General features: G+C 46.6%; 1 protein-coding gene across 1 annotated transcript in view; it reads left to right on the top strand.

Moving 5' to 3' along the window:
* Positions 1 to 21,908, top strand: part of cntnap1 (contactin associated protein 1) — an 80,697-nt gene that overhangs the window by 32,572 nt on the left and 26,217 nt on the right. Inside the window, exons 11-18 of the mRNA XM_080213925.1 lie at positions 159 to 265; positions 1,643 to 1,765; positions 5,597 to 5,800; positions 6,188 to 6,344; positions 6,484 to 6,611; positions 7,145 to 7,312; positions 7,708 to 7,926; positions 12,841 to 13,080. Coding sequence (XP_080070051.1) covers positions 159 to 265; positions 1,643 to 1,765; positions 5,597 to 5,800; positions 6,188 to 6,344; positions 6,484 to 6,611; positions 7,145 to 7,312; positions 7,708 to 7,926; positions 12,841 to 13,080 — 1,346 coding nt within the window. The remainder of the gene's footprint in view (positions 1 to 158; positions 266 to 1,642; positions 1,766 to 5,596; positions 5,801 to 6,187; positions 6,345 to 6,483; positions 6,612 to 7,144; positions 7,313 to 7,707; positions 7,927 to 12,840; positions 13,081 to 21,908) is intronic.

The raw sequence follows: 21,908 nt of genomic DNA, 5'->3' as shown, positions 1-21,908 counted from the left end.
GACTCTGTACAGTTACACAGTGAGTGATCCTTACCCTGCTGAATAAACAGTGACTTTGCTAATGCAGCGTTCTCTACTGAAATTCAGTTTTTGGCAGTGAACATTATTTTGTGTCATTCGCTGTCTTAATCAAGTTTTTTTGTTTTCACTACTGGCAGATGTACCCCAAACTTATGTGAACATGGAGGAATCTGTCTGCAGACTTCAGAGAATTTTGTCTGTGATTGTGAAAGGACAGGATATAAAGGACCAACCTGTCATAACTGTGAGTAATAGTATAAAAACAGATCTGTGGGGACAGTGTAGAGGGAGCTTTACTCTATCTAATCCTGTGCTGTACCTATCCTGGGAGAGTTTGATGGGGGCAGCATAGAGGGAGCTTTACTCTGTGTCGTACCTGATCTGTACCTGTCCTGGGATGTTAGAATCATAGAACCCTACAGTTCAGAAAGAGGCCCTTCGGCCCATCGAGTCTGCACCGAACACAATCCCACCCAGGCCCTACCCCCATATCCCTACATATTATACCCACTAATCCCTCTAACCTACACAGCTCTGGACACTAAGGGGCAATTTCGTAGCATGGCCAATCAACCTAACCCGCACATCTTTGGACTGTGGGAGGAAACCCACGCAGACATGAGGAGAATGTGCAAACTCCACACAGACAGTGACCCGAGCTGGGAATCGAACCCAGGACCCTGGAGCTGTGAAGCAGCAGTGCTAACCACTATGCTAAAGTGCTGCCCGAGGAGTGTCCCAGGAGTGTTTGATGGGGACAGTGTAGAGGGAGCTTTACTCTGTATCTAACCCCGTGCTGTACCTGTCCTGGGAGTGTTTGATGGGGACAGTGTAGAGGGAGCTTTACTCTGTATCTAACCCCGTGCTGTACCTGTCCTGGGAGTGTTTGATGGGGACAGTGTAGAGGGAGCTTTACTCTGTATCTAACCCTGTGCTGTACCTGTCCTGGGAGTGTTTGATGGGGGGGACAGTGTAGAGGGAGCTTTACTCTGTATCTAACCCCGTGCTGTACCTGTCCTGGGAGTGTTTGATGGGGACAGTGTAGAGGGAGCTTTACTCTGTATCTAACCCTGTGCTGTACCTGTCCTGGGAGTGTTTGATGGGGGGACAGTGTAGAGGGAGCTTTACTCTGTATCTAACCCTGTGCTGTACCTGTCCTGGGAGTGTTTGATGGGGGGACAGTGTAGAGGGAGCTTTACTCTGTATCTAACCCCGTGCTGTACCTGTCCTGGGAGTGTTTGATGGGGACAGTGTAGAGGGAGCTTTACTCTGTATCTAACCCCGTGCTGTACCTGTCCTGGGAGTGTTTGATGGGGACAGTGTAGAGGGAGCTTTACTCTGTATCTAACCCTGTGCTGTACCTGTCCTGGGAGTGTTTGATTTTTTTGGGTGTTCTTTCCAGATGAATAAGCAAAACTTTTCCCAATTTTCCATAATCCTTACTGGAAAGTACGAGCCTGTGGGTGGGAGTGGTAGCAATGCAATTGTTGTGGTTACGCCTGGAATGAGTGTGTGATTCTGTCTTTTTCACCTCTTCATTATCACACTATCCGCCCAATTCTTTCTTCCTCCCTCCACCTTCATTCTCCCTTTCCATCTCATTTTTTCAATCCATTTCAAGCCCTCTATCCAGAGTCATGTGATGGATATAGAAAGCTGGGTGTTAGAACTTCTGGAAACTACACCATTGACCCTGATGGGAGTGGTCCATCCAGACCCTTCACTGTTCGCTGCACAATGACAGGTATTTACTTCATTTCTTCAGTACCTAATTGGGACAGACTTCAAACAGATCCAGCAACTTAAGACTGGGCATCCATGAGGCACTGTGGGCCATCAGCAGCAGTGGAATTATACTCCAGCACAATGTGTAACCTCACAGCCCAGTATATCCCCCACTCAACATAAGAACATAAGAAATAGGAGCAGGAGTAGGCCATCTAGCCCTTCGAGCCTGCCCCGCCATTCAATAAGATCATGGCTGATCTGTCATGTCTCAGTTCCACATTCCCGCCCTCTCCCCATAACCCTTAATCCCCTTGCCTATCAAAAACCCATCAACCTGTGACTTAAATATATTTAGCGAGGTAGCCTCCACCACTTCAACGGGCAGAGAATTCCAGAGATTCACCACCCTTTGAGTGAAGAAGTTCCTCCTCAACTCCGTTCTAAACCGCCCCCCCCTTTATCTTGAGGCTGTGCCCCATAGTCCTACCATCCTTTCTGAGCGGGAAGAGTCTCTCCACCTCTATCCTATCCATCCCATTCATCATCTTATACATCTCAATGAGATCTCCCCTCATTCTTCTAAACTCTAACGAGTACAAGCCTAATTTATTCAGCCTCTCCTCATAGCTCAACCCCCTCAACTCCGGCATCAGCCTAGTAAACCTCCTCTGCACTCCCTCCAAGGCCAAAATATCCTTGCGTAAGTACGGCGCCCAAAACTGCACACAGTACTCCAGCTGCGGCCTCACCAATGCCCTATACAGCCGCAGCAAGACCTCCCTACTTTTATATTCAATCCCCCTCGCTATGAAGGCCAGCATCCCATTCGCCTTCCTGACCACCTGCTGCACCTGCAAGCTGGGTTTTTGCGACTCATGCACAAGGACCCCGAGGTCCCTCTGCACCGTTGCCTGCTGCAGTTTTTCTCCACGTAAGTAATAATCCTTCCTACCATTATTCCTACCAAAGTGGACCACCTCGCACTTGCCAACATTAAATTCCATTTGCCATTTCCTGGCCCATTCGCCCAGCCTATCTAGATCCTTCTGTAGACTCCCCACACCCTCCGCACAATTTGCCGTTCCACCAATCTTGGTGTCATCAGCAAATTTCGACACCCTACACTCGGTTCCCTCCTCCAGATCATCTATATAAATGGTAAATAGCTGAGGCCCCAGCACCGACCCCTGGGGCACTCCACTAGTCACCATCCGCCAATCCAAATAGCACCCGTTGACCCCCACTCTCTGCCTCCTATTTGACAACCAGTCCTCTATCCACGCTAACACCCTACCCCCAACTCCATGTCCCCTGACCTTCTGCAATAACCTTTTGTGAGGCACCTTGTCAAACGCCTTCTGAAAATCAAGAAAGACCACATCCACCGGCTCTCCTCTATCCACCGCCCTAGACACATCCTCATAGAACTCCAGTAAATTTGTCAGAGACGACTTCCCTTTAACGAAACCATGCTGCGTCTGCTCTATCAAGCAATTCCTCTCAAGATGCCTCGCTATTTCCTCCTTGATGACGGATTCTAACATTTTACCTATTAACTATTCAACCATTCAACCTATTCATATTTACCTATTCAACCATTACCATCAAGCCAGGGCATCAACGCTGGCTCAATGGAGAGTGCAGGAGGGCACGCTAGGAGCAGCACCAGGCATACCTAAACATGAAGTGTTAACCTGGTGAAGCTACAACACAGAACTATTTGCATACCAAACAGCAAGTGATAGACAGAGCTAAGCAATCCCACAACCAACAGATCAGATCTAGGCTTTGCACTCCTTCCACATCCTGTTGTGAATCGTGGTGGAAAATTAAACAACTCCCTGGAGGAAGTGGCTCCACAAATATCCCCATCCTGGATGATGGAGGAGCCCAGCTCATCAGTGCAAAGGATAAGGCTGGAGCATTCTCAGCAATCTTCAGTGAGAAGTGCTGAGTGGATGATCGTTCAGCCTCCTCCAGTGGTCCCCAGAATGTCAGATGTCAGTCTCCAGCCAATTCGATTCACTCCACGTGAGGAGTATAGAGAAAATAGGAATTAACTTAAACATGGAATTAGGAGGCTAAAAGGGGCCATGAAATGCCTTTAAAAAATAGGGTCCAGAAGAATCCCAGGGCTTTTTGTGCTTGTATTAGGAGCAAGAGGGTAGCAAGAGAAAGAATCAACACATCCGAGGTCAATGGGGGGAAGTTATGCATGGAGCCACAGGAAGTAAGTGATATCTTTAATGAATACTTTGTATTGATATTCACCAAGGAGAAGGACATGACAGATGTTGAGGTCGGGGATGGGTGTGTGACCACTCTAGACAATGTTAATATATCAAAGGAGGAAGTGTTGAGTATCCTAAATTGCTTTAAGGTAGACAAGTCCCCAGGGCCAGATGGTATCTTGCCCAGGTTACTGCAGGAGGCAAGGGAAGAAATATCTGGAGCCTTAACAGATCTTCACATGTTCTTTGACCACAGGCAAGGTTTCAGAGGACTGGAGAATAGCCAATGTTGTTCCCTTTTAAGAGAGGAAGCAGCAATAATCCAGAAAATTATAGGCCAGTGAGCCTGACATCAGTGGTGGGGAAGCTTTTGAAGAAGATACTGAGGGACAGGATATATGCACATATGGAGGAAAATAGACTAGTTAGTGACAGGCAACATGGTTTTGTACAGGAAAGGTCATGTCTCACCAACTTAATTGAATTTTTTGAAGAGGTGGCAAGAAACACTGAGAGGGAACGACTGTGGATGTAGTTTATATGGACTTTAGTAAGGTGTCTGACAAGGTCCACTATGGCAGACTGGTACAAAAATTAAAATCACGTGGGATTCGGGGTGGGCGGCTAGATGGATACAGAACTGGCTTGGTTATAGAAGACAGAGAGTAGCGGTGGAAGGATATTTTTCAGAAAGGAGATCTGTGACTAATGGTGTTCCGCAGGGATCAAATGACCTCTGTTGTTTGTAGTACATATAAATGATCTGGAGGAAAATGTGGTTGGTCTGATTAGTAAGTTTGCAGATGACACAAAGATTGGTGGAGTTGCTGATAGTATCGGGGGTTGTCAGAGGATACAACAGGATATCGATAGATTGGAGACTTGGGCACGGAAATGGCAGATGGAGTTTAATCTGGACATCTGCAAGGTGATGCATTTTAGAGGAACAAATTTAGATGTGAGTTAATATTGTAAATGGCAGAACCCTATGGAACTTTAACATGCAGAGGGATCTGGGCGTGCAGGTCCACTGTTCCCTCAAATTGCAATGCAGGTGGCCATGGTGATTAAGAGGACATGCGGCATGTTTGTTTTCATTGGCCAGGGCATTGAGTACAAAAGTTGGCAAATCATATTGCAGCTATATAAAACCCTGGTTCAGCTGCATTTGGAGTATTGTGTGCAGCTCTGGTCACCCACACTGCCAGAAGGACATGGAAAGTGGAAGGGAGTCTGCTGGTGTATTAAGGGATGGGGGGTGTGTTGTGGTTTGCAGCTGGAGCTGCAGTGTGGGGTATTGATCGGTGGATTGTGGACGGGGTTATTGGATAATGGGGTATTCAATGGGGGCAGTTAATGCTTGGGGCACACAGGTGGATTTGGGGAGGGGTGATGGGGATTGGGTAGATGAGTGCTATCAGACTGGTGAAGCGGGCGGTGCTAGATTGGATTGGGTGGGTGGTTCAGGAAGATGGTGCTGGACGGAGGGGGTTTAGGGGAGGTGTGAGACCAGGCAGTGTATTGGCAGGAGGCTGCTGGTTTGGGACGGTCCAGTGGTGTAGGTGCCAGATGGAGGTGGTGAGCCCAGAACTCATTCAACAACTTTCTGTCAACAGAGCACAAAGCTTGGACTGTCGTTTATCATCTTCAACAACAAGAAACCAAAGTGACAGGTTCCACTTTGGAAAAACCTTTCGTTGGTCAGATCCAATATTACAACAACACAGAGGAGGAGATCTCTGCCATCACTCTGGCAGCTGAGTATTGTGAGCAGAGTATTTCCTTCTCCTGCTACAAGTCTCGGCTTCTGAACAGTCCAGGTGAGTCAATCCACTCGAGCAGAACACACTGGAATCAAACCAAAATTTCCTGACAATCTATTGAGGCAAAAGATAAGTTCATCACTTTTAGATCAGTCCTTCGTCTGATATCAAATGAATCCATTGGCATGGCAACAAATTCACACACACAGTGGCCTGTCTGTAGCACTGTCCCTCTGGCATACCTCTGCCTGTCCCCCTGGGGTGGTCTCTGCCTTTCCCATCTCTCTTCCTCCTCACCCCCCGCCCCCCCCACCGCTGTCTCTGCCTCTCCTACCCCCGGGGTGGTCTCTGCCTGTCTCTCTTCTCCCCCCCCCTCCCCCCTGGGGTGGTCTCTGTCTGTCCCTGTAGGGTTTCTCTGCCTGTCTCTGTGATTTCTCCTCTTAGCTGGGTTGCCTTTCTCCTGGTGGCTGGGTCGTGGATCTGAGAAACATTTCTACTGGGGAGGTGCGAGTCCCGGGAGTCAGAGATGTGCCTGTGGGATGGAGAGAACCTGTGCTGACCCAAAGTATTACTGCAACTGTGATGCAGACTACAGGCAGTGGTGAGTCTAGCTATGTGATTCCTGTCACTGTAAAAGGGAGAAACACCCTATTTATTCTGTATATTGAAGGACATCTTGTGTTCCAATCCAGCCCATCCCATCTCTCTTTTTATCAGACTAATCCCTATGCTTTCCACAGGAAATCTGACCGAGGGCTGTTAAAGTACAGGGAGGATCTGCCAGTTACGAAAGTTGTTGTTGGTGACACACACCGTTCGGGTTCAGAGGCCTGGTTTAATGTGGGCCCTTTGCGTTGCTATGGAGATGGTGAGTGTCCTTGGGCCAGACTGTTTAATGGGAAGCCAGGGTAGACATGGGCAGTCAGCGCTCAATGTTAAAGTGAGGGCAGGAATTCAATCTGGGAACATGCACCAGGTCTGACAGTGTGGAGAGAGAAGCTGAGTTAATGTTCCAGAACAATGTCCTTTCAGTCGGGGGGGGTGGGGGGGGGGGGGGGGCGCAGGGGGGTGGGGGGGGGACGGTGTGGGGATGGCGCGGGGGGGACGGTGTGGGGGGGGACGGGGGGGACAGCGGGGGGACAGGGGGTGCATGGTGGGGTGGTATCACTGGCCCCCAGGAGGGAGGGGAAGTTGTGAGGGGGCCTGAGGGTGGGCTGGGAGGTACTGTTGTTGGAGTGTGGAGGTGGGAGGGAAGCAGTGTCAATGGCCCTGAGGAGGAGGTGTGAAGGGGGTAATGTGGGGCTGGGATGTTCTGGACGAGCTGCTGCATTGTTACATTGGGAATTTAATTGAAATGGTGTTTGCTGGGCCAACGTTGAAGGATTTGTTTGAATTTCACAGGGGGTTCCTGGAACACGGCCTCGTTTGTTCACGGGAACTATCTGACGTTCCCGAGCTTCCACCCCGGCCCGAGTGCTGACATCTCCTTTTATTTTAAAACAACATCTTCCTCTGGAGTTTTCCTGGAGAATTCCGGTTACAGAAACTTTATTCGACTCGAATTGAAATGTGAGTTTCGTTATTTGCAGTAATGGATGCAGCAAAATAAAAATTAAAATATAATGGAACAAGGGAATCTTCACAAAGTGAGGAATTATTCAAATAACAAATTAAATAACAGAGAAAATGCTGAAGAGGTAGCAATATAAACCCGGAGCAAAGAGAAGGTCTCGCCTCCTGGTGACCCCCGACACCGCCCCCGACACCGCCCCCGACACCGCCCCCGACACCGCCCCCGACACCACCCCCCGCAGTCTCGTCGTCCTCATCGTCCTCGTCGTCCTCACCCCCACCCCCCCGTCTTTCCCCAGTGTGTGACCACCTGATGCCACAGGTTTGGTGCGTGCCCTCTGACTCTGGTGCTGAGTAAGTGACTCTTTGCCCCCTGCCCTGATGTTTTGTAGCAGAGAAACTGGTTTCGTTTTCCTTTGATGTGGGTGATGGTCCGGAGGAGCTACAGGTAGAATCTGCGACCTTGCTCAACGATGACGCTTGGCACTTTATGGAAGCTGAGATCAATGTCAAGTTTGCCCGTTTGCGACTGGATGAGTTGCCATGGCGACAGAGAGAGGCGCCACCACAGAGCTACGTATCACTGAAACTCGAAAAGCCACTGTTTGTCGGTAAGTTTCAAATTCCTCAGTTCTGCTTACAGTGAGGATCAGAATCCAATCTGAGACTTCTGAGTGAAAACTCTTAGTGTGGGGAAGAAAAGGTGCAGGTGGATTGGCAGGTTTTTATATTCCTGAACTGTGGAACTGGCTGGATTTCTGGGCTTGGGAAATCCAGATGGAGGATCATAGTATCGTACAGTGCAGAAGGGGCCTTTCGGCCCATCGAGTACTGCAAGCCTAGATGATGTGTCTCTTTTCCCTGGAGAGACGAAGGTTGAGAGGCGACCTGATAGAAGTTTATAAAATGTTGAGAGGAATAGATAGGGTGGATTCTCAGAGGCTATTTCCCCGGGTTGAAATGGTCGCTACGAGAGGACACAGATTGAAGGTGCGGGGAGGAAAGTACAGAAGTGATGTTAGGGGTAAGTTTTTCACTCAGAGGGTGGTGAGTGAATGGAATCAGCTGCCGTCAGTGGTGGTGGAGGCAAACTCGCTGGGGTCTTTTAAAAGACTTCTGGATGAGTATATGGGGTTTTATGGGATTGGGGGTTATAGATAGGTGTTGATGTGATCGGCGCAACTCGTGGGCCGAAGGGCCTGTTTGTGCTGTAGTGTTCTATGTTCTATATGTTCTATGTGCTGAGTCTACACCAACACATTAGAAACACGTGAACTCTCACCTAATCCCTTCTGCCAGCACTTGGCCCGTAGCCCTGAATGTTCTGATGTGCCAAGAACTCGTGCAGATTATTTTTAAACAGTCTGATGCATTCTGCCTCTCTCACCCTCCCAGGCAGCGCATTCCAGACTGTCACCACCATCCTCATATCCTCCCTAAACCTCCTGCCCCTCACCTGGAACCTATGTCCCCTCATGACTGATCTTTCAAATAAGAGGAACAGCTGTTCCTTATCCACTCTATCCATGTTTCTCGTGATCTTGTACAGCTCAATCAGGTCGCCCCTCAGTCTTCTCTGCTCCAACAAAAACAACCCAAGTCTTTCCAATCTCTCTTCATAACTTAAATGCTCCATCCCAGGCAGTATCCTGGTGACTCTCCTCTGCACTCCCTCCAGTGCAATCACATCCTTCTGATAATGTGGCGACCAAAACTGCACACAGTACTCCTGCTGTGACCTTACAAGTTCTATCCAACTCCAACATGATTTCCCTGCTTTTGTAATCTGTGCCTCAGTTGATAAAAGCAAGTATCCCATAAGCCTTTTTCATCACTCTACTAACATGCCCTCCTGCTTTCAGAGACCTGTGGACAAACACACCAAGGTCCCTTTGTTCCACAGAACTTCCTGGTGTCCTACCATTCATTGAGTACTTTCTTGTCAAATTACTCCTTCCAAAGAGTATCACCTCACACCTTCAGGGTTAAATTCCATCTGCTCTTTATCTGCCCATTTGACCATTCCATCTATATCTTGTAGGCCAAGACACTCCACCTCACTGTTAACCACCTGGCCAATCTTAGTGTTAATCTTAACCCTAACCCCCATAGCCATCTATGTTGTTTGTATAAATGACAAATAATAGGGGGTCCCACACACATACCTGCAATATGCCACTGGGCAATGGCTTCTGGTCTTCTGTCGTCACTTTCTGTCTCCTATAACTGAGCCAATTTTGAAACCGTTTTATCAAATTACCCTGTATCCCATATGAATTTACAAGTCTTCGATGTGGGATCTTGCCAAAGGCTTTGATGAAATCCAGATAGATTACATCGACTACACTACCCTCATCTACAAAGTTCAATCAAATTTGTTCGGCAGATAATCCCAGGAATGCTAGAATTGAGCAGCCGATGAGAATTGGAAAGTTACAGGGTGGAGATTCAGTTAGGTGTCACTGTGCTGAGATCTGCCATGCTGTCATCCATCCCAAACATTTTATACTTGTTCAAGTAAAATACTGTGGATGCTGGAATCTGAAACCAAAAGAGAAAATGCTGGAAAATCTCAGCAGGTCTGGCAGCATCTGTAAGGAGAGAAAAGAGCTGACGTTTCGAGTCCCGATGACCCTTTGTCAAAGCTAAAAGGGATAGAAAGTGGGAGACGTTTATACTGCAGGGGGAGGGAATGAAAGATGTGTCATAGTCACAGAAACCAGGGGAAATGCTGCTAATGGCAGCTCATAGAGAGAATAAAGGGTGTGAAATGGCCAAACGGCAGAGAAACTGAAATCAGAGGGTGAACTGTGACAGATGGAGATGCGGGGGCGGTGGGGGGAGGCAGAGGTAAAATTTAGAAAAAGGGAAGCAAAGGGGGAGAAAGTGGGGAGTGAAGAAAGACAATAAAGAAATAAAAAATAGAGAACAGTAAAAAATAAAATAAAATCGAATGAAAACAAAGGGGTCGAGGTGGGGTAGAGCAAATCATCTGAAGTTGTTGAATTCAATGTTGAGACCGGAGGGCTGTAAAGTGCCGAGCCGAAAGGTGAGATGCTGTTCCTCAAGTTTGTATTGAGCTTCACTGGAACATTCCAACAGACCAAGGACAGACATCTGGGCATGGGAGCAGGATCGTGTGTTAAAATAGCAAGCAGTGGAAGGTCAGGGTCCTCATTGCACACAGACCAAAGGTGCTCAGCAAAGTGATCACCCAGTCTACACTTGGTCTCTCCGATATAGAGGAGACCACGTTGGGAGCAGCGAATGCAATACGTCAAATTGAAAGAGGTGCAAGTGAAATGGAACCTGGAATTAATGCTTTGGACCTTGGGTGGTGAGCATAGAAGAGGTAAAGGGACAGGTGTTAGATCTTCTGCGATTGCATGGGAAGGTGGCGTGAGTGACAGGAGAGGTGTTGGGTATGGTGGAAGAGCGGACTTTGACGTATTGCATTCGCTGCTCCCAACGTGGTCTCCTCTATATCGGAGAGACCAAGTGTAGACTGGGTGATCATAGAACATTACAGCGCAGAACAGGCCCTTCGGCCCACAATGTTGCGCCGACCAGTTAAAAAACAATGACCCACTAATCTAAACCAATCCCTTTTCGTCCATAAACCTATCCACGGATCTTTTAAACGCCCCCAAACTCGGTGCATTTACAACTGCAGCAGGCAGGGCATTCCAATCCCTCACCACCCGCTGGGTAAAGAACCTACCCCTGACATCCGTCCTATAACTACCCCCCCTTAATTTAAAGCCATGCCCCCTCGTGCTAGCTTTCTCCATCCGAGGAAAAAGGCTATCACCATCCACCCTATCTAAACCTCTAATCACTTTGCTGAGCACCTTTGGTCTGTGTGCAGTGAGGACCCTGACCTTCCACTGCTTGCTATTTTAACACACGATCCTGCTCCCATGCCCAGATGTCTGTCCTTGGTCTGTTGGAATGTTCCAGTGAAGCTCAATACAAACTTGAGGAACAGCATCTCACCTTTCGGCTCGGCACTTTACAGCCCTCCGGTCTCAACATTGAATTCAACAACTTCAGATGATTTGCTCTACCCCACCTCGACCCCTTTGTTTTCATTCTATTATTTAATTTTTACTGTTCTCTACCTTTTTGTTTCTTTATGGTCTTTCTTCATTTTTCTTCCCCCACCCCCCCCCCCAACTCATTCCCCCTACTTCATCCTCCTTCCCTTACCTTTTCTCCCCCTTTGCTTCCTCTTTTCTAAATTTTACCTCCGTACCATCCATTCCCCCCTCTCCACCCCACATCTCCATCTGTTACAGCTCACCCTCTGATTTCAGTTTCTCTGTCGTTTGGCCATTCACACCCTTTATTTTCTCTATGGGCTGCCATTAGCAGCCTTTCCCTTGGTTTCTGTGACTATGACTCATCTTTCATTCCCTCCCACTTTCTATGCCTTTTAGCTTTGACAAAGGTTCATATGTACTCGAAACGTCAGCTCTTTTCTCTCCTTACAGATGCTGCCAGACCTGCTGAGATTTTCCAGCATTTTCTCTGGTTTTGTATTTCTTACTCGTTGCTATTATTGCTTAATTTTTGTTGTTGTTTGGATGGTGCACAGGATCTGAGGGGATCTGAACTGTGATGATAGTTCTGTCTCTGAGAAAAGCTGTGTGTAACTCTCGCAGTCCAGATGTGCTGATATTGCTCCCCCTCTGGCTGGTTGTCCACTTTGGTAGGAATAATGTTAGGAAGGACTATTACTTACACGGCGAAAAAACTGCAGCAGGCGACAGTGCAGAGGGACCTCGGGGTCCTTGTGCATGAGTCGCAAAAACCCAGCTTGCAGGTGCAGCAGGTGGTCAAGAAGGCTAATGGGATGCTGGCCTTCATAGCGAGGGGGATTGAATATAAAAGTAGGGAGGTCTTGCTGCAACTGTACAGGGCACTGGTGAGGCCGCAGCTGGAGTACTGTGTGCAGTTTTGGTCGCCGCACTTACGCAAGGATATTTTGGCCTTGGAGGGAGTGCAGAGGAGGTTTACTAGGCTGATACCGGAGTTGAGGGGGTTGAACTATGAGGAGAGGCTGAATAAACTAGGCTTGTACTCGTTAGAGTTTAGGAGAATGAGGGGAGATCTCATTGAGACGTATAAGATGATGAATGGGATGGATAGGATAGAGGTGGAGAGGCTCTTCCCACTCAGAAAGGACAGTAGGACTAGAGGGCACAGCCTCAAGATAAAGGGGGGGCGGTTTAGAACGGAGTTGAGGAGGAACTTCTTCACTCAAAGGGTGGTGAATCTCTGGAATTCTCTGCCTGTTGAAGTGGTGGAGGCTGCCTCGCTAAATGTATTTAAGACGCGGGTTGATAGGTTTTTGATAGGCAAGGGGATTAAGGGTTATGGGGAGAGGGCGGGAATGTGGAACTGAGACACGACAGATCAGCCATGATCTTATTGAATGGCGGGGCAGGCTCGAAGGGCTAGATGGCCTACTCCTGCTCCTATTTCTTATGTTCTTATGATGCTGTTGGTGTTTTGTGTGATAGGAGCTGCTGAGTACAGGCTGGACGCATTCTTCGGCTGTCTCCGTGGACTGAGAATGAACGGAGAAATCCTGAATCTGGAACGTGAAGCCAATTTAACGGAGGGAGTGAACGCAGGTTGTGTGGGACAGTGCAACACTTCTGAGGTGCTGTGTCAGAATGGAGGGAGGTGCGTCGAGAGGTACAGCACATATACATGTGACTGTAATTCCAGCGCGTTTGATGGCCCATTCTGCAATAAAGGTACCAACTCCTCAACAGGCCCAGGTTTACCCAGTGGCAGGCTCGCATTATCCTCTAACCAGTATCTTTCTATAGTTTCTCTTCTATCTGCCCCTTTACCCTCTTGTCTCTGATACCCATCTCGTGCTCTCTCAACCCTATTCAAGCTGAAATTGTGACCACCCACCTTCCCATCCTGGCTTCCATCTTGCTGATATTTTCTCTCCTCACGGACTATTTGCCCCTCTTTCAAATTTGCTAATTTTTTTTCCTCAAAAAAGTTTGACTCCCAGTCTGTGCAAACACTATCCCCATTGCCAATCCCCTACATTTACTGCATTACAACTTGATTTAAGGCATTTTGAGTAAGGTTCAGTCCCCATCATTGTCCAGCTGAGTGGTAATGCTCTCAGCTGGTTCTATTCTTATTGATCTAATCATATCCAAAGAATCAGATGTAAATGGCTTCTCTTCCCACTACTGCACCTCTGGTATCCCTGGGAATCTATCCTTGGCCTCTCCTCTCTCTCATCTAATTGCTACCTCTTGGCATCATTATCTGAAACATGTTAGTTTTCAGATGATTCCAACTTTACCTTGCCAACACCTCTCTTTACCTCTCCATTGTCTCTTAAATTGATTAAATTGCTTGTCTAACATCCTGTACAAGATAAACAGAACTTTTGTAGGAATGTAGCATCAGGAACTGCCTATTGAACCCCTTCAATGAGATTCAGTGAGATTATTGGCTGATCTGCAACCTAATGTTGCCCCCTTGTCATGCCCCCTATTATCTGTTCGTAACAAATTGATCAATCTTAAAATGAACAACTGATCAAGCATCGGTTACTGGGCCAAAGTGAGTTCCAAAATTCTACCAGCCTTTTTGTTGAAGTTGTCACAATGTTACTGATGCAAAGTTTGACTCGAGTTTTAAAGCTATCCTCCCTGGTTCTCAGCTTCACTTAACTCTTCAAATCCAGTATCATTCTGGTGAATTGACTCTGGACTCTTTGGAAAACCAGTATATGCTTCCGAACGGGAAGGGTCAGAACTCCGTGTTCCCAGTGCGGTCTAACTAAGCCCACGTACAACAGTAGCATGACTTTACATCTTTGTATTCTGGACCTCTCAGCATCACAGCCAGCATTCTGTTAGATTTTGGGACTTTTATTTAATCCGTTCATAACAGGTTGGCCCCTGAAATGAAAGGATTGTCTAATGGTGAGAAGCTAAATGGGCTGGGTCAATAATCCTGGAGTTTAAAAGAATGGAAGGTGATCTCATTGAAATATTTAAGATTATGAATGGACAGATCACCAATGAGATGTTTCCCCAGACATGGGGAACAAAAAGCCACGGTTTCAGGATAAAGAACCAATCATTTACCACTGAGATGAGGAGAAATTACTTCAGTCAAAGGGTTGTGAATCTTTGACATTCTCTTTCACAAAGGGTTGTGGATTTTCCATCGCTGAATACATTTAAGACTAGAATAGACAAATTTTCAGTGTTGCAGACAATGGATATGGAGCAAGGATGGGAAAATGTATCTGATGGTACTGAATGGCAGGGCAGTCTCCATGGGCCAAATGGTCCACTCCTGCTTCTAGCTCTTGTGAGCGTCGTAGAATGGTTACATTACAGGAGACTATTCAGCCTTTAGAGCTTGCCCCATCTCTGTACGACAGGAATTTAACTAGTCTCTGTCAGTCTCTCTCTCTCTCGACGATTTCTGCTGGTTGATGAATTGAGGAATCTGGGGAAATAACCAAAGCTTTCAGGAGTAACATTGAGAACCATTTCAACAAGAAGAATGGGAGATATTTGGAGCTTTCTTCCACCTGGAAATTAATGCTCGGTCAATTGGTCATTTATCCCTTGGCTGTACAAGTTTTTTCCCATCAGTTATCTGATTCCCCCTCAGGCAGTGCATTCCAGATCCTAACCCCTCAGCGCAAAATTAAGGTCTTTCACATGTCACTTTTAATCCTTCTACAATCAGATTCCTCAAGATCTCAATCTTCCTGTCAATGGGAATACTTCCTTTCTATCCACTCTCCTATCCAGACTCCTCATGCTTTTGAACAACTCATAAGAACATAAGAAATAGGAGCAGGAGTAGGCCATCTAGCCCTTCGAGCCTGCCCCACCATTCAATAAGATCATGGCTGATCTGTTGTGGCTCAGTTCCACATTCCCGCCCTCTCCCCATAACCCTTAATTCCCCTGTCTGTCATAAACCTATCTACCCGTGACTTAAATATATTCAGCGAGGTAACCTCCACCACTTCAACGGGCAGAGAATTCCAGAGATTCACCACCCTTTGAGTGAAGAAGTTCCTCCTCAACTCTGATCTAAACTGCTCCCCTCCCCCCCTTGAGGCTGTGCCCCCTAGTCCTGCTATTCTTTCTAAGCGGGAAGAATCTCTCTACCTCTACCCTATCTATCCAGTTCATTATCTTGTACGTCTCTATAAGATCCCCCCTCATCCTTCTAAACTCCAATGAGTACAGACCCAGTCTATTCAGTCATTCCTCATAGGCCAACCCCCTCATTTCCGGTATCAGCCTAGTGAACCTCCTCTGCGCTCCCTCCAAGGCCAAAATATCCTTCCGCAAGTGCGGCGACCAAAACTGCACACAGTACTCCAGCTGCGGCCTCACCAGTACCCTGTACAGTTGCAGCAAGACCTCCCTGCTTTTATATTCTATCCCCCTTGCTATAAAGGCCAGCATCCCATTCGCCTTCTTGATCACCTGCTGCACCTGCAGACTGGGTTTTTACGATTCATGCACAAGGACCCCTAGGTCCCTCTGCACCGTAGCATGCTGCAGCTTTTCACCCTTTAAATAATAATCCCTCCTATTATTATTTCTACCAAAGTGGATAACCTCACAATTGCTAACATTATACTCCATCTGCCAGGTCCTCGCCCACTCGCTCAGCCTATCCAGATCCCTCTGCAGACTTTCCACACCCTCCACGCAATTTGCTTTTCCACTTATCTTTGTGTCATCAGCAAATTTCGACACCCTACATTCAGCCCCCTCCTCCAGATCATCTATATAAATGGTAAATAGTTGAGACCCTGGCACCGATCCCTGCGGCGCTCCACTAGTCACCAACTGCCAACCAGAATAGCACCCGTTGATTCCAACTCTCTGCTTCCTATTAGACAGCCAATCCTCTATCCACACTAACACCTTACCCCCAACTCCGTGCACCCTAACCTTTTGCAGCAACCTTTTATGAGGCACCTTATCAAATGCCTTTTGGAAATCTAAAAACACCACATCCACCGGTTCCCCTCTGTCTACCGCACTAGTCACATCCTCAAAGAAATCCAATAAATTTGTAAAACACGACTTCTCCTTAACGAATCCGTGCTGCGTCTGCTCGATCAAACCATTCTTTTCTAGGTGCCTCGCTATTTCTTCTTTGATGACGGATTCAAGCATTTTTCCAACTACAGACGTTAAACTGACCGGTCTATAATTCCCTGCCTTTTGTCTGCTACCTTTTTTAAACAGCGGCGTAACATTAGCCGTTTTCCAATCTTCCGGCACTTCCCCGGAGTCCAGCAAATTTTGTTAAATAATTACTAAGGCATCCGCTATCACCTCAGCCATTTCTTTCAGAACCCTGGGATGCATTCCATCCGGTCCTGGGGACTTGTCTACCTTCAGTCCCATTAGTCTATCAAGCACTACCTCTCTAGTGACAGTAATCGCACTCAGGCCCTCAACTCCTACCATCCTGCTATCTTTAATATCCGGCAAACTATTTGTGTCCTCCTCCGTGAAGACCAAGGCAAAAAACTTATTTAAAGCCTCAGCTGTTACCTCATCACCCACTGCTGAATCCCCCCCTCGTCCTCCAAGGGTCCAACATTCACTCTAGCCAGTCTCTTTTTCGTTATATATTTGTAAAAACTTTTACTATCATTTTTTATATTTAGAGCTAGTTTAGCTTCATACTCTATCTTTCCTTTCTTTATCACCTTCTTATCAATTTATCCCTATGGAGGACAGCACCAATCCTCCATTCTGCCCATCTAACTGAAGGCCCCATCTCTGGAACCACTCTTGTGAAGGGAGTAAAGATTCACATCCTTCCTAAAGAGTGGAACCCAGAATCAAGCACAGTGTTCCAGTTTGGTCTGGCCAGTGTTTTATTAGAAGTCATCAAAGTTTCCTTGTTTTTGCACTCCATGTCTCAATTCATACAGCTCAGGATCAAGATCGCTTTTTAACCACTTTCTGAATCTGCCGTGCACCTTCAGTAATTTGTTCACATTCATCTGCAGTTCACTCCTTCCTGAACCACTTTGTTTATGTTAGTTTACTTTTCCTCATTTTTCCAATCAAAATAAATCAGTTAACATTGTCACACGTCTCTCATCCAAACTGTTCGTGATCCCTTCAAATCCATCATCCAAACTTTATTGTACTTCTAATTTTTAGTCATTTGAAAATTTTGAGTTAGTGCCCTGTGCACCCAAGTCAAAGTCACAAATATACTCAACAGTAAACGTGCTCCCACCACCAACACATTTCTGGATTTTGGAATATTCTAGGTTTTGGAATAATGTGTGAGCATGTGCACGTGCGGACATGGCTGCATTCTGTGCGCTGCCATGGGGTGTGTTTCTAGCAGAGACACAGGTATAGTAGGATGGATGCCCCACTCAGCCTCATAACATAGCGGGGAGCGCTGGCAATCCACCAACGATAATTAAATAAAGCAACATGTAATGATAAGGGTGATTGGGCAGACAAGGTTAATGTGGGACTGGCAAACAGCTCCACCCAGGGTGTGTGTAGAAAATCAAATGCTGGTGGACTGTGTAGAATCAGATCTGAATGGAGACAGCTCCCTATAGGACTATAGCTTGTATGTAATTATGGGTTAACATAAACAGTTTATATTTAACCATGCCAGCTTCCAGACTTCTCCGTGAAACATCTAACAAACTTACGACATGTTGCCAGTGAGCGAAGAACCTTCAAATCCCAGAGAAGCTCAAGAAGGAATGCAGAATCCCAAAACAAGAAAAGGAACGATACAGAATCCTAATCTGAATGAAGTGTTGGAGATTGCTGAATACAACGCTGTATTGCAGACATGGAGATTGAAGGACTTTATCAGAACACGTGGGGCTCTATTGAGTGAACAGAGACCTAACGCATCACTGATATTGTGAGCAGAATACAGTAAAATAGCTGAGGTTACCTTTTAAAATTGGCAGTGATCTGGATCAGCGCTTCCAAAATACAACTAAGAACGCTGCAGCCAAAGCTGCCAGCTGAACTCTCTAAAAGAGAGAGAGGTTTTTATAAACAGTAGGCAAAGTTCAGGGAGGGGGAGGTATCTGACCCAACAACTTGTTCTGACATTTCCTGGAAAATCGATTACTTTGAAAAATGCCACAGTGAGAGCCATCCAGTGCCTAAGCTTCCCTCTCCAAGATCCACAACTCTCACCAACTTACACTAACCCAGTTTATACAAAGACCAGTACAGCACAGGAACAGGCCCTTCAGCCCTCCAAGCCTGCGCTGATCACACTGCCTTATCTAGACTAACCGCCTGTATATCCCTCTATTTCCTATTTGTTCATGTGTCTATCAAGATAAGTCTTAAATGTGGTTAACGTGTCTGCCTCATTCACCTCACTTGGCTGTGCATTCCAGGCTCCCACCACCCTCTGTGTGGGGAAAAAAAATCACCCCCCCCGCCCGACCCCACACATCTCCACTGAACCTTCTCCCTTTTATCTTGAACTTGTGCCTCCTTGTAATTGTCATTCCTGCTCTGGGGAAAAAGCTTCCAATTGTTCGCCCCTATCCATAGCCCTTAGAGTTTTATAAACTTCTTTCAGGTCGCCTATCAGCCTCTGTCTTTCCAGGGAGAACAATCCAGTTTATTCAACCTCTCCGCACAGCTAATTCCACACCAGGCAACATCCTGATGAAACTTTCCTGTACTCTCTCCAAAGCCGCCGCCTCCTTCTGGAATTACAAACAAAGAACAAAGAACAACACAGCACGGGAAACAGGCCCTTCGGCCCAACGAGCCCGCGCCGCCGTCCCACTGTCTCAGTGACCTATTCACGATTTTAGTCTACGCCTAACGTGCGAGGATCAGGGAGGTCCAATTTAGGGACAATTTAGTACCCAATCAATCAGCCTAAAAGCGCATCTTTGGGGATGTGGGAGGAAACCGGAGCACCCGGAGGAAACCCACGCAACCACGGGGAGAACGTGCAAACTCCCACAGACACAGGCCCAAATCCATGTGTCCGCACAGCAACAGAGATAGTCTCTGAGCTGTCATGTTGCCCTTGAGATGGTCCAGTTTAAGCACACTAACGACATGAAGCAATAGGCAACTCCCGAAGCAACATCCAAGAGCAGCCCACTACAACCTGTCGCATGCATGCCCCTTGCTGGACTTAAATGCCTGTGGAGACAAAAAAATTCATTATTAAACAGGCAAAGACTGTAACATCCCTGAGGCAAAAACGTATTCCCAAGCCTACAATGTTTAGTAAGGCCTACTATATCCCCCTATATGTAGACCGCTCATGTGGCTGTCTAAGTGACTCTTAAACAACCCTAGCGTGCCTGCTTCCACCACAGTATTGGTCACAGTATTCCAAATGTGGCCTAACCAACAATTTTATACAACTATAACATAATTTGCCAACTTTTATACTCGATGCCCTGTCCGATGAAGGGAAGCCTGCCGTATGCTTTCTTCACCACCTTTTCCACCTGTGCTGCCACTTTTAAGGATCTGTTGACCTGCACGCCCAGGTCCCTCTGTGTCTCTATGCTCCTGTTGGTTCTGCCATTTATTTTATAGCTCTCACTGGAATTGAATCTACCAAAATGCATCACCTCACATTTATCCGGGTTAAATTCCTTCTGCCATTTCTCCACCCAATTTTCCAGCCTGTCTATATCCTGCTGTATTCTCTGACAATCTGCATCACTATCCACAACTCTGTCAATCATAGTAACATCTGCAAACTTGCTATTCAGACAAGTTAGCAAGATATAAAGATAAAGTTTTACACTGATGTCCATGAAGTTGACCAGAATCTCCTCTCAAAGACAAAATGTCATCCTTGGTGATTTCAGTGCCAGCCTGATGTGGAGAGTTGTGCTCAGAAACTGGCATTGGAAACTACAGTGAAAGTCGATGTCTACCCTTGGAAATCTGCAGGAAAGCAGCTGTCCATCACTAACATCTTCATTCAACAGAAAGATCACTTTTAAACCACATGGATGTGTCTCTGCTCTAAATCCTGGCACCTGATAGACTACATCTTGATGTGTTAGTGTGATGGAAAGGGCATCCCCTATACGAGAGTAGTGCCCAGTGCTGACCGTCACACGCACCACCAACTTATTCACTCAAAGCTCAAGGCGTTTAATGCAGACAAGTGTGAGGTATTGCACTTTGGAAGGACAAACCAAAGTAGAACGTACAGGGTAAATGGTAGGACACTGAAGAGTGCAGTAGAACAGAGGGATCTGGGAATACAGATACATAATTCCCTAAAAGTGGCGTCACAAGTAGATAGGTTTATAAAGAGTGCTTTTGGAACATTGGCCTTTATAAATCAAAGTATTGAGTATAAGAGTTGGAATGTTATGGTGAGGTTGTATAAGAAATTGGTGAGGCCGAATTTAGAGTATTGTGTGCAGTTTTGGTCACCTAATTACAGGAAGGATATTAATAAGGTTGAAAGAGTGCAGAGAAGGTTTACAAGGATGTTGCCGGGACTTGAGAAACTGAGTTACGGAGAAAGGTTGAATAGGTTAGGACTTTATTCCCTGGAGCGTAGAATCAGGGAATTTGATACAGGTGTATAAGATTTTGATGGGTATAGATAGAGTGAATGCAAGCAGGCTTTTTCCACTGAGGCTAGGGGAGAAAAAACCCAGAGGGCATGGGTTAAGGGGGAAAAATTTAAAGAGAATATTAGAGGGGGGGGCTTCTTCACACAGAGAGTGGTGGGAGTCTGGAATGAGCTGCCAGATAAAGTGGTAAATGAGGGATCACTTTTAACATTTAAGAAAAACTTGGACAGGTACATGGATGAGAGGGGTGTGGAGGGATATGGTCCGGGTGCAGGTCAGTGGGACTAGGCAGAAAAATGGTTTGGCACAGCCAAGAAGGGCCAAAAGGCCTGTTTCTGAGCTGTAGTGTTCTATGGTTCTAAGCTGAACTTCCATTTTGAGCCTAAGCCCAAGAACAATCATTGAGATAACCCATCAAAGAAACTTTGTGTTAGCAACCTGCAGGCCTCGTGAAGATAGTTATCTGGGCAGACCAGAGTACACTGATCTCACAGCTAATTCCACTCCAGAACTCTGGGAACATATCAAAGTTGAAATACTTCCCAGTGAGGTCATTGGACACAGCACCTAGAAGAATGGGAATTGGTTTGATAGAAATAAGAAAATTGGGATCTGCACCCAATCCCTGGCCCAACTGGTTAACTGAGAGAAAAAGATAGCACATCATCAAACATTCAGCACTGTTTAACCTAAACTGACTAATGTCCAAAATTACTGGTGGATTGCATTTCCAGATAAAACATACTGACACTGACTTTTGTCAGTAGACCATCACATGAAATCCAAAACCCCCTGAGGACCATTGATAGAATACGCCGCGCACCGGCAAGGAGTCAGCCCTAGATTGCTACTCAGAACACTTTGAAACACTCTCAGCACCAAGTGTGTGATGCTGCCACCAGCCACATCCTAGAACAGCCTGTCAAACCCAAACTGGATAACAGCTCAATTCTGGAGGAAAGCATGACCAACAGA

This window comes from Carcharhinus amblyrhynchos, chromosome 27, assembly GCF_965287045.1.
Source record: "Carcharhinus amblyrhynchos chromosome 27, sCarAmb.v2.hapA, whole genome shotgun sequence".
In the NCBI taxonomy this organism is placed as follows: Eukaryota; Metazoa; Chordata; class Chondrichthyes; order Carcharhiniformes; family Carcharhinidae; genus Carcharhinus; species Carcharhinus amblyrhynchos.
The sequence above is the reverse complement of the archived record's forward strand: the minus strand, read 5'-3'. Positions and strand labels throughout refer to the sequence as shown.